The 14,280-nt window shown below is 43.5% G+C and overlaps 1 protein-coding gene across 9 annotated transcripts in view; it reads right to left on the bottom strand.

Annotated features, from left to right (window-relative positions):
* Positions 1 to 317: 317 nt before the first annotated feature.
* Positions 318 to 14,280, bottom strand: part of LOC117218924 (uncharacterized) — a 40,084-nt gene continuing 26,121 nt past the window's right edge. For 5 of the 9 annotated variants that reach the window (XM_033467658.2, XM_033467666.2, XM_033467659.2 and 2 more), the window contains 3 exons: positions 13,303 to 13,488; positions 10,052 to 10,255; positions 318 to 9,483 (listed from right to left, as the gene is read on the bottom strand). In XM_033467658.2, the coding sequence (XP_033323549.2) occupies positions 9,465 to 9,483; positions 10,052 to 10,255; positions 13,303 to 13,488 (409 nt within the window). In that variant the 3' untranslated portion in view covers positions 318 to 9,464. The remainder of the gene's footprint in view (positions 9,484 to 10,051; positions 10,256 to 13,302; positions 13,489 to 14,280) is intronic. The other 4 variants (XR_013035202.1, XR_013035200.1, XR_013035201.1 and 1 more) reach the window with 4 other exon arrangements.

The following is a 14,280-nucleotide window of genomic DNA, read 5'->3' as shown; positions in this document are numbered from 1 at the left end:
CTTGCTATTGTTAATATTATATTAAGTATATTATAATTCTACAGTTAAATAATATCATTGATGAAAATACAATTATCATTTTATCCACAAGTAACACTAATCGTCGATTTTTTGAAAATCATGCAGTATCTGCGCGGGTAACTGGAATCGGTGAGACTTTAATTAAACAATGTATGTTGTGTTACAAGTAATTTCAAGCGGTCACGAGAATGATAATGAAAAGATTAAAATATGTACTTTTAATACGACAAGAATGTTTGTTGGATTATACCCGTGGTATTACATGTCAACAACGGTCAATTAATAAAGTATTAATATAAATATATCATTATTGTCTTTATTTTTACATTTTTTGTACACGAAGTGTCAATAATGGTATTTGTCGGTGAAAATATTTCAGGGGATATTAGGGGATCATAGGATTTCAGGGTAATCCCTATTTAATTTGAATCTCATTTATGACAGTTTTTCCCTACTCTCCGATGAAAAGCCACCATTGTAACCATTATTGACTTTGTGAACCGAATCGAAGAGATCCGCGATCCCCGAGCATATAACAGTACCGTATATTCGAAAAATAATTATCGTTTTATAACGGTTACGTAGGGCAGGTACTATTTTTTTTCGACAAACGCGCTCGCCACTTGAGCGCGTAAGAAACTGGAAATATGCCTTTTACTCCAGAAAAAAATGTCTTGGGTACTGTTTGCAAGCCGACTTTTCAAAGAAAGCTAGACTCATTTATAGAAAATGCTTATTACCTTACCAGGTACCCAAATGTTGGAAAGCTATTTTTGTACCTCCGTCCGCAACACTCTGTCAGCAATCTGAGTCGTTCCTGGGAAACAACAAGGGAATCCCATACAGTACCTCTTGCTTCGTAGCCGATCGACCTTCCCGCATAATCATGGATCCTTCCTAAAATTTCCCAATTTCTATACATGTTATTATAGGGAGCCCTGTCCCCTACTTCACAATATTGGACTTTGCGGAAGCTGTACCTAACAAAATGTCATTTCAGCTACTGTAGGCCAATGAAATATAGCTCCACGTACCATTTTTTCAACAACCCATCCGCCATTTTGTTCTTTGAATTTCTAAATTGAGATTCGTAATCAGTAGTCTCGAAGATCTTATTTTGACCACGATTTCGAGCTTTTATACCACTGTGCGACGTACGCATCGTGGTCCGGAAGGGCATGCAGACACAGGTCACCCATAAGGTTCACGGGCAAGGAAATGTCACGGTTGCGAAAACAAAGGTACTCCATCAGCACGATTATTGTTTTCCGGGCATGCGACAAAAGGTCATGAAAGCCGTTGCCAATTGTGTGGACTGCATTCTCGCGGAGCGGAAGAAAGGACGACCGAAAGGTCTCCTACACGCAATCGAGAAAGAAGACCGGCCACTCGACACCTACCACCGTAAGTGGGACTGACCATCTGGGAACTCTCCCCTCCACCACGAGACAGTACAGTCACATCTTCGTCGTGGTACATGCATTCTCGAAGTTCATGTGCATCTACCCCACCAAAACGACGAACACGACGGAAGTGATGGACTGCCTGCGGAAGCAGGCGACGATCTTCGGGAACCCACGATGGATAATCTCCTACCAAGGCACGGCATTCACGTCCACCGCGTTTAAAGAATACTGCGACGACCAGAGTACCGAATACGTCTTCATTATCACGACCGTGTCCTGGAGTTAATCGGAAACTGATTCCACTCCTAACGAAGTTATCCGCACCGAACCCAGTTGAATGGTACCAGTACTTGCTCACCACACAGCAGTTCCTGAACGTCATCCCGTATCGCAGCATCGGAAAGTCTCCCTTTCCCTTAGTGGTCGGCACTCGAATGTTCCTCAAGTATAACCGGGAGATAAGGGAGATGATCAAAACCGAGCTGACCAACATGTTTCAGGCCGACCAGAACGAAATACAACAACAAACGAGGAAGCGGCTGCAACGCATCCAGTAGGAGAACGGCGCGCAGAATAATAAGCGGTGGCAAAAAGCAAAAGGGCGGGCCAGGACCGAAAGAGAATGCAAGACCCCAAGAAGCTCCTGTGTCGTCACACCCTGCCACAAAAACCTGAGGACAATTTGTGGGTTCCTCTGTCACATCAAGTCTCGGTACCTTTCCTTGTAAGTCCTAGGCTTGAGTTGAGTCCTGGGGGGGGGGGGGGGCGGAAGGGCCACACGATCGCTGTCGAAAACCGCAAAGAGTCACTGCCGAGCAAGCCTAAGTCGCGTTACGGGTCAATGTAGTGTGTCGAGGAAACGGAAACAACGCCGTTCAACTACCGGAGATAATGTCGCTTTTCGTGATTTCCTTTTGTGAAGTAGCTCGGAGACATTAGAGTGAAGACGAATCGCTTACCCGTGTTGTCTCTCTTACTCTGGCGTCGAGGCACTTCTCACCCTTCGCGACAGAAGATTTCGTGCAGTATTTGGGTTATAATCGCGTCCGGTAGTTTTCATAAATTAAGTGCGTAACGTTGTGAGAGGTGCAACCTTTACACTCGGATAGATTAGGACAGATGTCGCGAGCTACATGTGGCTCTTTTGCCCCTAGGAGTACCCTAATTAAGTTAATAACAATGTACCCACCTATATATTTTAAGTTAAAAAAATCTAGTTCTAAAAAAAAATTTCAATCGTTGTACTGTTGATATTTGGCTCTGTTAATTAAAGAGTGGGCCGATGCGATCTCCGTAGTGTCGCCAGTTCCTTCATGCAGTACTATTGGATCAAGAAGAAATTATGACAACTTGCTCCGCGAACGAACAACCGTCGCAGAAATTCTATGAAGAGCGTGAACTTTCGGGAGTGGCCACGAGGTCGTCGATTTTGTAACCTTTGACGACCATTAAATGTAACCTAGAGTTCAGATTCAACTCGATTATTCTTCCTGCGATATCCGCTCTGCCGTGAGGACTGTCCTGCCTATTCGTGTATTCGAACGATTGTCCCTGTCGTATCTGTTTCATGTGGCACTTTTCTAGTCCTTGGCGCCCGAACATCCTCCGTGTGTTCCGAATTGAATTCCCGACTATCGTGCGTTATGTCGGGTGGACCATATACGTATGGCCGTCCGTGGACAGATCTAAGAGCCTATAAAATTCACGGAATCAACGCCACAGTATGTAAACCTAACCTATCAGTTAACGTAATTCAACATTACTCAATGTTGCAACGGAAAATTCTGTCGCGAGAAAGTACAGCCGTGCCGCGGGAACAAGGGTACACACGCACAAACGTAAACAGAGAGTCACGTAGGCCATCGCGGCCAATCACGTTCGCCGAAATCACACGATCGCACGGACTAATTGGCGCCAAGCTCGCGGAAAGCAGACTAATTATGAGCCGCGACAGCGTTTCGCCAGGAGCCCAGCTGGCAAGATCCTTTTTGTTTAACTAGGTTCCCGAAAGGCCCTGTGCCGTCGCCCACATCCGGGACCCAGGTCCATCTGGTTTCACGCGGACTTCAGATCTCGTGGTACGAACGGGTTGCCCGGAAGAAGGCGAACAAGTGTCTTCGTCATTCCTCCGGTCTTTCCAAGCGACTCGTATGCAAAGAAGACATAAGCAAACGTAAGCATGGTGAACCCGACCCACGTTGCCGATCGAGGTTGCTGCCTCTGATCCAGATCGGCGCGTGAAAGGCACCGTCTAATCCGCCAGGTGCAAAGGACAACGCGTCCTTCTAAGGACGTACGGCGATTAAGGGAACCAATAAACTTCTCCACCTTCCTTTCCTAACCTTGCGGCTAAATTGACACTCGTCTGGTTCCTTCCAGACGATCTGGTATCTGATCGCGAAGTGGAGGCAACTGATTAAGGATCTTGCGGCAACACGAAGCTACAACAAGAGCAACAGGAGCAAGAGCTACTACTGTCCGAAAACACGTGTCGACAGACGTTAAAATTTCGTGAATCGCCGATGACTCTCGGCGACTCTCGAAATACTACTTCCTCGCCAATTTCAATAATTCAGAAAGGTGTATGGACAAAAATAAATTTATTTTCTTACTTAATGTATATTTCTGTTAGATATTGTTACGTACAGCATGTTCTCATTTTAATCTCACAGGGAAAATATCTCAAAAAATATGAATGATATGAAAATATTTCTACCAGACGTTGTATGGTTTCATAGAGGATAGATTGTGCTGTCAATATCTTTGAAAAAACTACAAAGGTCAGCTTAGAATTTTTAAATTAAAAGCTGTATTTTTTATTGCATATTGCTGTAGCGGGTATCAAGGCGTTTTCAACTTAAATGTAACTTGTGTAACTTCTTTCCGAAATGTAAACTTTTTAAGTTAACTACTGTACAGTTGGTGTACGATGTATTCCTACAGCTTTTAAAACAGTTACAGCTTTCAAACACTCGTCTAGTTCCTTCCAGGTAACCGATCGCGACCGATTACAGAGCTCGCGGCGATCATAGAAATTTATTTATTATTTTCTTTTCTCTCATTCCGTGAGTCACCGACGACTCTTTTCTAGATCCTAACGAAAGTCTGTTATTTTCTTTATTAAAGTTCCATGAGTCATCGGCGATTCTTTTCTAGATTCTACGAAAGATTGTTATTTTCTTATTATACCGATTAAATAAAGTTTATATTTTTGTTATGTTCATAACCACAGTTGAGATTATTTAAAATACCGAACTAAAGGCCTGTGTTAAATGGACCCGGACAATGCTCTTCACGACCAGCCCACCACCAGCAGAGGAACCCGCCAAGGTTCCCGCTCTGATCACGTCACAGGATGGGGTGGATGTTAGCCCCCCCCCCCTCTCTCCCCCATATTTGAACAGAAAGTCATAGTGGCAATCAGGAAGGGAAAGAGGCAAGTTGCGGGAGTCGACGACATCCCCTCGGCCGTGGTCTGGACTCTTGGAAGTGAGGCTACCGGTCATATTGCCCACCTTTTCAATGCATGTCTTTCTCTGGGATGCGATGGCCCGACTTATTCAGACTTGGGATCTGGCTAAGCGCAGAGGCCAACACTGCGTTATGGTGGCATTTGGCGTCGGGAACGCCTTCAATACGGTGCTCTGGGGCAACATCGCCAGGGCCCTTATTAGAAAGGGTATTTCCCCACGCCTCCTGACCATCATTGCTGCTCCCTAGGGAGTGCTGTCTTATCAGCTTTGCCGACGACGTAGCGCTGATGATCAGCGTCCGCTCTGCGAATCGGGCGATGGTCGTCCTTTCCGAAACTATGTCTTATTTGTAGAAGTGTTTTGCTAGGAACGGCTTATCATTAGCTGAAAAGAAAACCGAAATCCTAAATTTAACGAGCTGGAAGGCGCCGGTTGAGCTACGGGCGTCGATGGATGCGGTAGATCCGAACTGTGTGTCCTGTATCTACTACCTCGGGTTAGTGCTCGAGGAAAGCCGGTTTTTCGGAGCGCATGTCCGGTAGTGCTGTAAAAGGACAGTCAAGTACGCGGACTTATTGGCCAGAATCCTTCTCAATATTGGGAGCGGTGGTTATTGGACTCATAGTGGTCGAGTCGCTAATTCTTTATGCCGTCCCCACCTGGGCGCACGCAGTGGCAAGGATAGAGGGTGCAAGTCAGGTATATTCACTAAATCCCTCTTCCGGCATTCAGCCTCGCAGGCCCTCCGCGGTGTCCCCTCTCGTGATTCCTACGCGAAGGGAGAACTGCACTAGACTGCTTAACCAAGGCTACGGTAAGCCTAACTTTCTCTTGTTGCTAAACGCTGGCGCTCTGTGGTACGTCGCTGGTCACCATTATTGAGTACCTCCTTACGCGAGTGCACAGTCCTGATGTAACCCTTGAGAGGTTCCCTGGTGGTTTTATTCTTTAGGAGGAAGATGATGCTGTCCAACTGAAGAGGGCCAGTGATCAACTCGAGTGCGGTCCTCTCAAAAGCGAAAGTCTCGCACCACACGAGGGCGTGCTCGGAGGTAGTCCGCAGAGTCCTAGCCCAGAGCTGAAACTCAATAAAAGACTCTACTTATCTCGTCGGACATGTGATTGGATGGAGAAGCAACCGATCCCTCAGTAGAAGTGGATTTCGGGAGATCATAGAAAAGTGGTGACTACGGGTGTGTAGGTGAGACAGAGCAAGCGAAATACGCCCAGCCCCTCTGCTGAAATGCCTGACTTTTTCTGAGCACCGGATAGTACTTATTATTTAAAATCTAAAAAATTACTAAATATTCTTCAGACATTCTAAAATAAGGATGAACAGCGTTTTCATTAAAATTATTACTCACGTAGTAAGAAAAGAGACACACTAAGGGTTGCTGGTCGATGTGCGAGGTGGTCGTCTGGTCGACTCTTTCACTTCGTTGGCGTCGTACGGGTTGCAGCGAAGTGTCACGATCTACGATGTCTCGTCCATTAGCGGGATCGACATTCCTGAAGGAACACACTCAGAGAATTCTCAGACCTTGACTCGCCGTCAGCATCTATGATACTCATCGAACGCCCTCGCGGTCTTTCTGACGACAGACTGGAGTTTGAGCTGCTACTGGATCGAGGAGTCATAAAGCCCTCAGCCAGTCAATGGGTCAGCCCGCTGCACATGGTGAAGAAGAACAGTGAGCAGCAAATCCCTCACGCACATCGAAGACATCGTGAAAGGTTGCGAAGGCTGTACCATCTTCTCGACCTTGAATCTGTAGCGGGCCTATTACCAAATTCCTGTGGACCGCCTTCTTAACATCATTCGATCTCTTCGAATTTCTGGGAATACCCATGGAACTGATTATGTCGAAATGCCACGTGCAGCATATGTGGCAGCTTTTCGCCATCCTGAGAAAGGCGCACCTATCCATAAGCATGACGAAGTGCCAATTCGGCAAACGGGAAGTGAACTATCTCGGCTTCCCGGTGTCCGGTGAGGGCTATCGACCACCACCACATAAGGTGGACGCAATACAGACACAGCTACAGGCCCCGCTCAACGACTTGTTGGGAGACCTACCAAGGCTGAAGAACGTGGAGTTGGCTTGGACGTCAGACGCGAAGGGCCAGACGCGAACGCCTACACTCTCCGCCGTGAGAGACATGCCAAGAATAGCCTCCTCAACCTCTCTGTGCCACTGGTGCCTCCAGCACAATCGTCCGTGCCGTATTGGAGCAGCGTGAGGGCAAGATTTGGAAGCCCCTGGGTTTCTTCTCGAGGAAGCTTACTAATATGGAGGAAAGATATAGCACATACGATCACGAGCTCCCGGCAGTCTTCACGGCCATTCTTCAGGAGGATCCTAGAGGGACGCCCTTTCACTATTAAGACGAACCACCAGCCTATGGACCTATGCGGCGGCTCAACACTCGGACAAAGCTGTTCCGTTCTCGTAGAACGTTTCATGCCAGTACAACTATCCGCATTTTTCAACCCATAAAACAAGTAATCAGACACTCCACAGCACATCTGCGCCGCACATTTGCTCTGGCACGGAAGAACAAATTCCGTCGAGTTTTCGTCGACCAGGTTTACGACACGGATTCGACAATAGGATAAAGACCTTTTTTACGTCTGGCGACCATCCGGCCTCCAAAACTAATTTTCGGCTATTCCACCAACCATAACGTGTCGTAAACCTAGGATTTGCGTAACACGGTACTCGAGGCTACCGTGAGTTGACCTGGAGGAATTTCCGTTGTGTCGTCGAAGGCGGCGGAAACCCTTCGACCGTGTCATAAAACAATCACGTCCTCTCCGAGACCAGTCGCTCTCGGGGAGTTGCTAAAATTTAAAAGGGCACTGATTGGACAAACATAACTTTCGGCAAAAACCAATCAGTGCACGTCTCTATCCGGGAAGGGGGAGCTTCACAAAGAAGCTTCCTCAATAAAAGGGCCGGTACATCGCGAGGCGCGTATAGTCTTCAACAATCATTCGACATCACACAGACCGAAAACACTCCATGTACTATAACTAGTCTTCTAAATTAAAGTCATTATTTCTGTTAAAAAGTGCAACAGTCAATACCCTTCACTACCAGCTCTGTTACTTTAAGTGGGCACAGAGCATCGCGAACCACATTGTCAAATTAGAGTCGGGAATTTACAACCCCCGTAGACCGAACAACGGTCGCAGTGTCGGTGCGCGATCAACAAAAGCCTTACTTCGTTAGCAACATTAGCTGGACTTTATTTTACAGTCCTCGATCAACATAAAATACCTCAAGAGTGGCGTAAACGCAGTGGTCGATGCCCGCTCTCGCTCTTGCCCGTCATCCTTGGATTCTGCCATCATCAGGGCGGCCCGAAAGGGGGATGGGGAGCTATCGGCCCAAGCTCCACATCGAGGATAGAAAGATGTTTTGTGACATTTTCACGGAAGTTCTACGCCCTTATCTCCTAATAACCCTGAGGCATGCGGCCTTTAATGCGGACCATGACCTGTCGCATCCCAGTAGCTAAGTGACATTGCATTACTTGACGGAAAAATTCTTCCGTTATCCCTGCCAGCGCGCCAAGATCAACAGACATAACAGAATGGTCTTGAGCAATTTTGACGCGCCTCACAACAGATTTGACCTATTTTTACGTGGAGATCGTCAAGATGCCAGTCATTGGAACATTTCAATACTGCCTAAAGGTAATAGATCATTTCTCCAGATGGTCTCTGGCTGTTCCTCTGACAGATATGTGGGCTGAGACCATGGCCAAGAGTTACTACTCACATTGGATCTGCACCTATGGCACGCCACTTATCATCAATTTAGATCAGGAACCCGAATTCGTGTTGACACTCTTCTCCGCTCTGTCGCAGCTCCTAGTCGCTCGCTGCATTCGCACCACGCCTTACCACTCCCAATCCAACGGAATGGTGGAGTAGTTTCAACGCTCGCTCAAGACAGCACTAATCTACAATTCTAAAGTACCATGGGCAGACATGCTGCCAACCGTCCTACTCGGCCTTCACACGACTTTCAGGAAGAACTCCAGGCCTCGCTGGTGGAAATGGTTTTCGGTTCGACGCTCAGGGTATCGGGGAACTTTTTCGTGTTGAAGAGCGTCTCCTCCTCGCCCTTCGGATTCCTGGAGAAGCTTCATGTACCGATGAGGTCACTTCGAGTTCTCTTGGTGAATCCGTCCTTCGGAGCTGTTCATACGTATTCAAGCCTGTGGATACCATACGTAACCCCGTGGACGCTCCTTACACTGGTCCCCATAGGGTCGTCAGGCACCTCAACGATAAGATATTTATAATAGATGTGCATGGAATCGAGAAGAATGTGTCCACGCGGTGGGCTCAAACCGACCACCGTCAACCAGGCTCCTTATGACCCAGTTCCAGCCGACCAAGTTGCATCCAGCCGAGCTTCAGCCGATTAGGTTGCACCCATCTCAGCCACTTTCATCCCGGCCGCAGCCAACTCAGATACGACCATCTCATGATAGTGGATTGCCACTACACAGAAATCCTCTGCCTCTTCGGCCTCGGCTCTGGTACCACCAACTACACCACCTCGACCTTCCTGCAGAAGTTTTGGGAGAGGGAGTGGTTATGATGTCGCAACCACCACCTCCTCAATAGAACACTAGGAGGCGTTCACTCGTTCATTCTCACTAATTCTCATTAACACTAATACTAACTAGCATGTACTGCTTCACAAAAGTGAGAAGACCGAATTTACTTAGAATTTGTAAAGTCTCGGAACTTTGCAGAATTGCAAAATAAGAAAGCGGTCACTTTGATCGCGGTAGGTTTAGTATTAAGTTGAAAACGCCTTGATACCCACTACAACAATATGCAATAAAAAATACAGGTTTTAATTTAAAAATTCGAAGCTGACCTTTGTAGTTTTTTCAAAGATATTGACAGCACAATCTATCCCCTATGAAACCATACAACACTTCTGGTAGAAATATTTTTTCATATCATTCATATTTTTTGAAATATTTTCCTTGTGAGATTAAAATGAGGACATGCTGTACATAACAATGTCTAATAGAACATACATTAAGTAAGAAAATGAATTTATTTTTATCCATACACCTTTCTGAATTGAAATTGGCGAGGAAGTAGTATTTCGAGAAGTTTACCTGATGGTGGATTTAGGATCTTCAGGTTTTCTCTCTTGAAATTCCTCAATTACTTGCTCGGGAATTTCAACTTTTTCATCTTCAACTGAAGACTTTTCCATCTTCGACGTGTTCATTACATTTTCATCTTCATTTATGGAAGTATTTGATGCGTTACCCGTTGCGCAACTCCGGAAATACCTTGCTTTTTTTGGATGCATCATTCTGAAAATGCAACATATAAAAAAACATTAACGATATTTCGTCACTTTTATCTAGAAAATGATGCCTGAAAATAAAAGGCTCGAAAATATATTTCATGTACTAAATTAATGGTATGGATGATAAACAAAACCATAATGATGAGCAAGAGGAACAATGGAATAAAAAATATTAAAAAAATATCTTAGAATACATATTCAAGGTGTCCACCAATAAATGACGTTTGAAATAGTAATATTTTTTGTCTTTTTACGTAGAATGCGTTAAGACAAGAAAAAAATTTTTTATTCAATTTTTCAAAGTCATCTGAAGGTTATTTTAATTCTTTTAAATAGCATGTTGTCTTTTGTTTCACTACTATGAAAGACCATAAAAAACACTTCAAGTACTACTTACAAGTGATTTTAAAGTCGTAAAAAGGAATGTTTTAGTGCAACAGATAAGGATGTACTTTTCTATTTACATTGTCTACAGACTGTGCTCAAATTTTCTTTTTTCGACAGGAAAATATTGGTCTAGTCTTCTCAGAAATGGTTGCTGTTGCTGTGAAAAGATCGCTTTTGAGAAGACTACAAAATGATACTTTTTCAACTTTTTTATCTGAACGTATAACAAAAATTGAATAAAATGCAGTTTTGTAGATCTCGGTCAGTTGTATACATGATAAAAATTTTATTGAAATCGTTTGTCGCATAGTCAAGATACAGCCACTAAAATATGTAAAAATTCCACCTTTTGAGTTGATATTCGTAAAAATTAATATTTTTGCGAACTATAAATGTTAACAGCTCATGATAACGTCAACCGTTTTCAATGAAATTATCAGCTAGTATTCAAGTTGTGAGAAAAACAATAAACCGATGAGGTATATCGATTATTAATAACACAATGGACAATGGTCTCCGTTCCGACGTGGAGTTGTCGTAGAAATGACGCTACAGTAACCTATTTATTTTTAACTTATTTATTTTTTTATTTGCGAAAAAACATTACAAAAACCGACTTTTAACATATAAAATATTAAAGGCAAGGTCAATTACATATTGTTACGGTGACTTGTCCAAATCAAGTCGCTGTAATGTGAAACTGCCCTGTTGTGAATAACTCCTTAAAGAATAATAGAAGTCAGGGGTTGCCACGGAAGTGTGTTGTTACCAACGGACAATCGGAGAGTCGAGATCGGACTGTCGAACGAGAAACATTTCAAATTGAAAGATCTGAATTGTAATTGTATCGAGTTGTGTTATAGTTTAAATATTATAAATAAAATGCCACGACGCGAGAGAAACGGAGTAATTCGCAACAATATGTTTTTCGAAAGAAAATATCACCAAAGTTACGCTAATCGAGCCTACGTTAGACACCGGGAGTAGGAATGGATGGGAGACACGGATGGGAGACATAGTCTCTAGTGATTTTACGTGCAGCACCTGCCCAAAGGCTTATCCACACGGCCCCCATGGGCGCGGAATTGAGATACGCTCAATAAGCGCGCTCCCACATGCCAAGCCATGCAGGAGCTACCAGTTACTACGAGGACGCGGACTCTCGTCAGCAGACAACTGGTGGTGCCGAGCCCTTTCTATGCTCTACCGGCTCAGCAGGTCGGTTCCCGAGCTGAATACCGCAGCTCACCCGTCGAGGCCCCCAACAACTTTAGGGTGGGACATAACGAGGAGGGAGGGAAGAGGTAAGGAAAGGAAGGGAAGGAGCCTCTGGCCAACTTTAGCCGTTTACCACTGCCCCCTCGATGGACCTACCCACTGCCGGCCCGAGGTATCCCGGGCCAGATGGCCGGGACCTCGTGGGCACGTCGACACCCGAGGTACCAGTATTTAGAAGGCCGACTGGTAGGACCTGTCGTAGCTACGCTACTACCATGTTTGGAGACACCGCATCTCCAGCACTGGTCGGCTAGCGCTTCGGGATTGTGTAGTCGCTACTCTACAACGCCTAGCACTTAAGGAATCAGCAGAATAGGACCCGGCAAGCCGTATCCTACCCGCCTTTCTGCATGTGTTCAGCGCCCTGCGCCACGGATGGGAGACAGAAGGAAACGAAGACGGCCGAGAATGAAGTGTTCCATATTTGAAATTTGCTGGGACGGGAGAAGCGACATCATTTTGAGGACGAGCCTACGCGTGGAGGCTGTAAAGGAACTGTTTTCTGTACATTTTCCATCAACCCTGGAATTTGAAGATGTCGAACATCGAGAAAGAACACGACATTTAGCCAATTTAAATATGAATTATTTACAAATTAATTATTTTTACATTATTTGTTACAGCATCAGTAACAACGTCTATTGTCTTTGATTTTGTCAACAGAAATATCTGTCCAAACTATATCGTGTTTGGCCTTATTTTAATCAGAAAACTATCAGCAATATGTTAAAAATAAAGATCAGTGTTAAAATGTTAAAATTAAAAAAAGTTATGTCATTACATTATAAGTTGTCTTCCGGGAATTCGAGTCAAAGGAGCCGCGGCGCGTGCCGCAGCACACGTGTTCAGCAACGCCATCGAACTTTAGCATAGCGAGAAAATCGATAAATTAAAGAGCCGCAAGAAAATCAATAAATTACAGGGCTGTAGCAATATCTCGGCGTCGGGATTGGCATACTCAAGTTACGTCGAGAAGAGAGACATTACTGTACCTCTAATATTCTACAAAAATTTAGATCATCTGGCTTAATCGTAAAAAAATTATTCCGTTTTAAAAGCTGTAGAGATACTTTTGTACACCGACCGTACACTAGTTAACTTAAAATGTTTATATCTCGGAAAGAAGTTACATAAGATACATTTAAGTTGAAAACGTCTTGATACCCGCTACAACAATGTGCAATAAAAAAATACAGGTTTTAATTTAAAAATTCAAAACTGACATCTGTAAGTTTTCCAAGGTTACCACAGGACCAAATAAATGATAGCATAATCTGTCCCACATGTAACATTAAATACATTTGATTAGAAAATAAATTTATTTTCGTCTGTACGCTTTTCTAAGTCACTGAAATTGGTGAGGGAATAGCACTTTGAGAAGTTTACCTGATGGTGGATTTAGGATCTTCAGGGTTTCTCTTTCGAACTTCCTCAGATACGTGCTTAGGAATGTCAATTTTCCCATCTTGAACTGTGGTGTTCACTACATTTTCGTCTTTATTTATAGAAGTATTTGATGCGTTACCCGTTGCGCAACTCCGGAAATACCTTGCTTTTTTTGGATGCATCATTCTGAAAATGCAATATATAAAAAAACATTAACGATATTTCGTCACTTTAATCTGGAAAATGATTCCTGAAAATAAAAGGCTCGAAAATAAATGTCATGTATTAAATTAATAAAATTAAATGTATGATAAACAAAACCATAATGACGAGCAAGGGGAACAATGGAATAAAAAATATTAGAAAAATATTTTTGTATACATACATGCGGTGTCCATTAATAAATGACGTTTGAAATAACAAGTAAATGATGGACGTTATGAAAAAAGAGTCAAATGTATTTTTATGTTTTTTTATGTAGAATGGATTAACACGAGAAAAAAAATGTTCACTAACTTCTTCAAGACCATTTGAAGGTTATTCTTATTCTTTTAAATGGAATGCTCCATTTTTGTTTCGCTACAATAAAAAAACAAAAAAAAACGAATTGAAATACAACTTTGAAAGTGACCACATACTTTGAAATAAGCCTCCAAGTCGTAAAATGTAAAGTTTTAATGCAACAGATGAGAATGTGCTTTTCTATCCTTTTATTTACATCCTTTTCAGAATGTGCTCAAAAATTATTTTTTCGACAGCTAAATATTAGTCTAGTCTTCTCAGGAATGGTTGCTGTTGCTATGAGAAGATCGTTTCTGAGAGGACTACAAAATAATGTAATTTCAACTTTTTTATCTGAATGTGTAACGAAAATTTGAAGAATGCATTTTATAAATCTCGGTAAGTTGTACCAATGCTGAAAATGTCATTGCAATCGGTTGATGTATAGTCAAGATACAACAACTAAAATATGTAAAA

The sequence above is a fragment of the Megalopta genalis genome, unplaced genomic scaffold (genome assembly GCF_051020955.1).
Source record: "Megalopta genalis isolate 19385.01 unplaced genomic scaffold, iyMegGena1_principal scaffold0026, whole genome shotgun sequence".
In the NCBI taxonomy this organism is placed as follows: Eukaryota; Metazoa; Arthropoda; class Insecta; order Hymenoptera; family Halictidae; genus Megalopta; species Megalopta genalis.
Note: the sequence above shows the minus strand (reverse complement) of the source record. Positions and strands in the feature narration are given on the sequence as shown.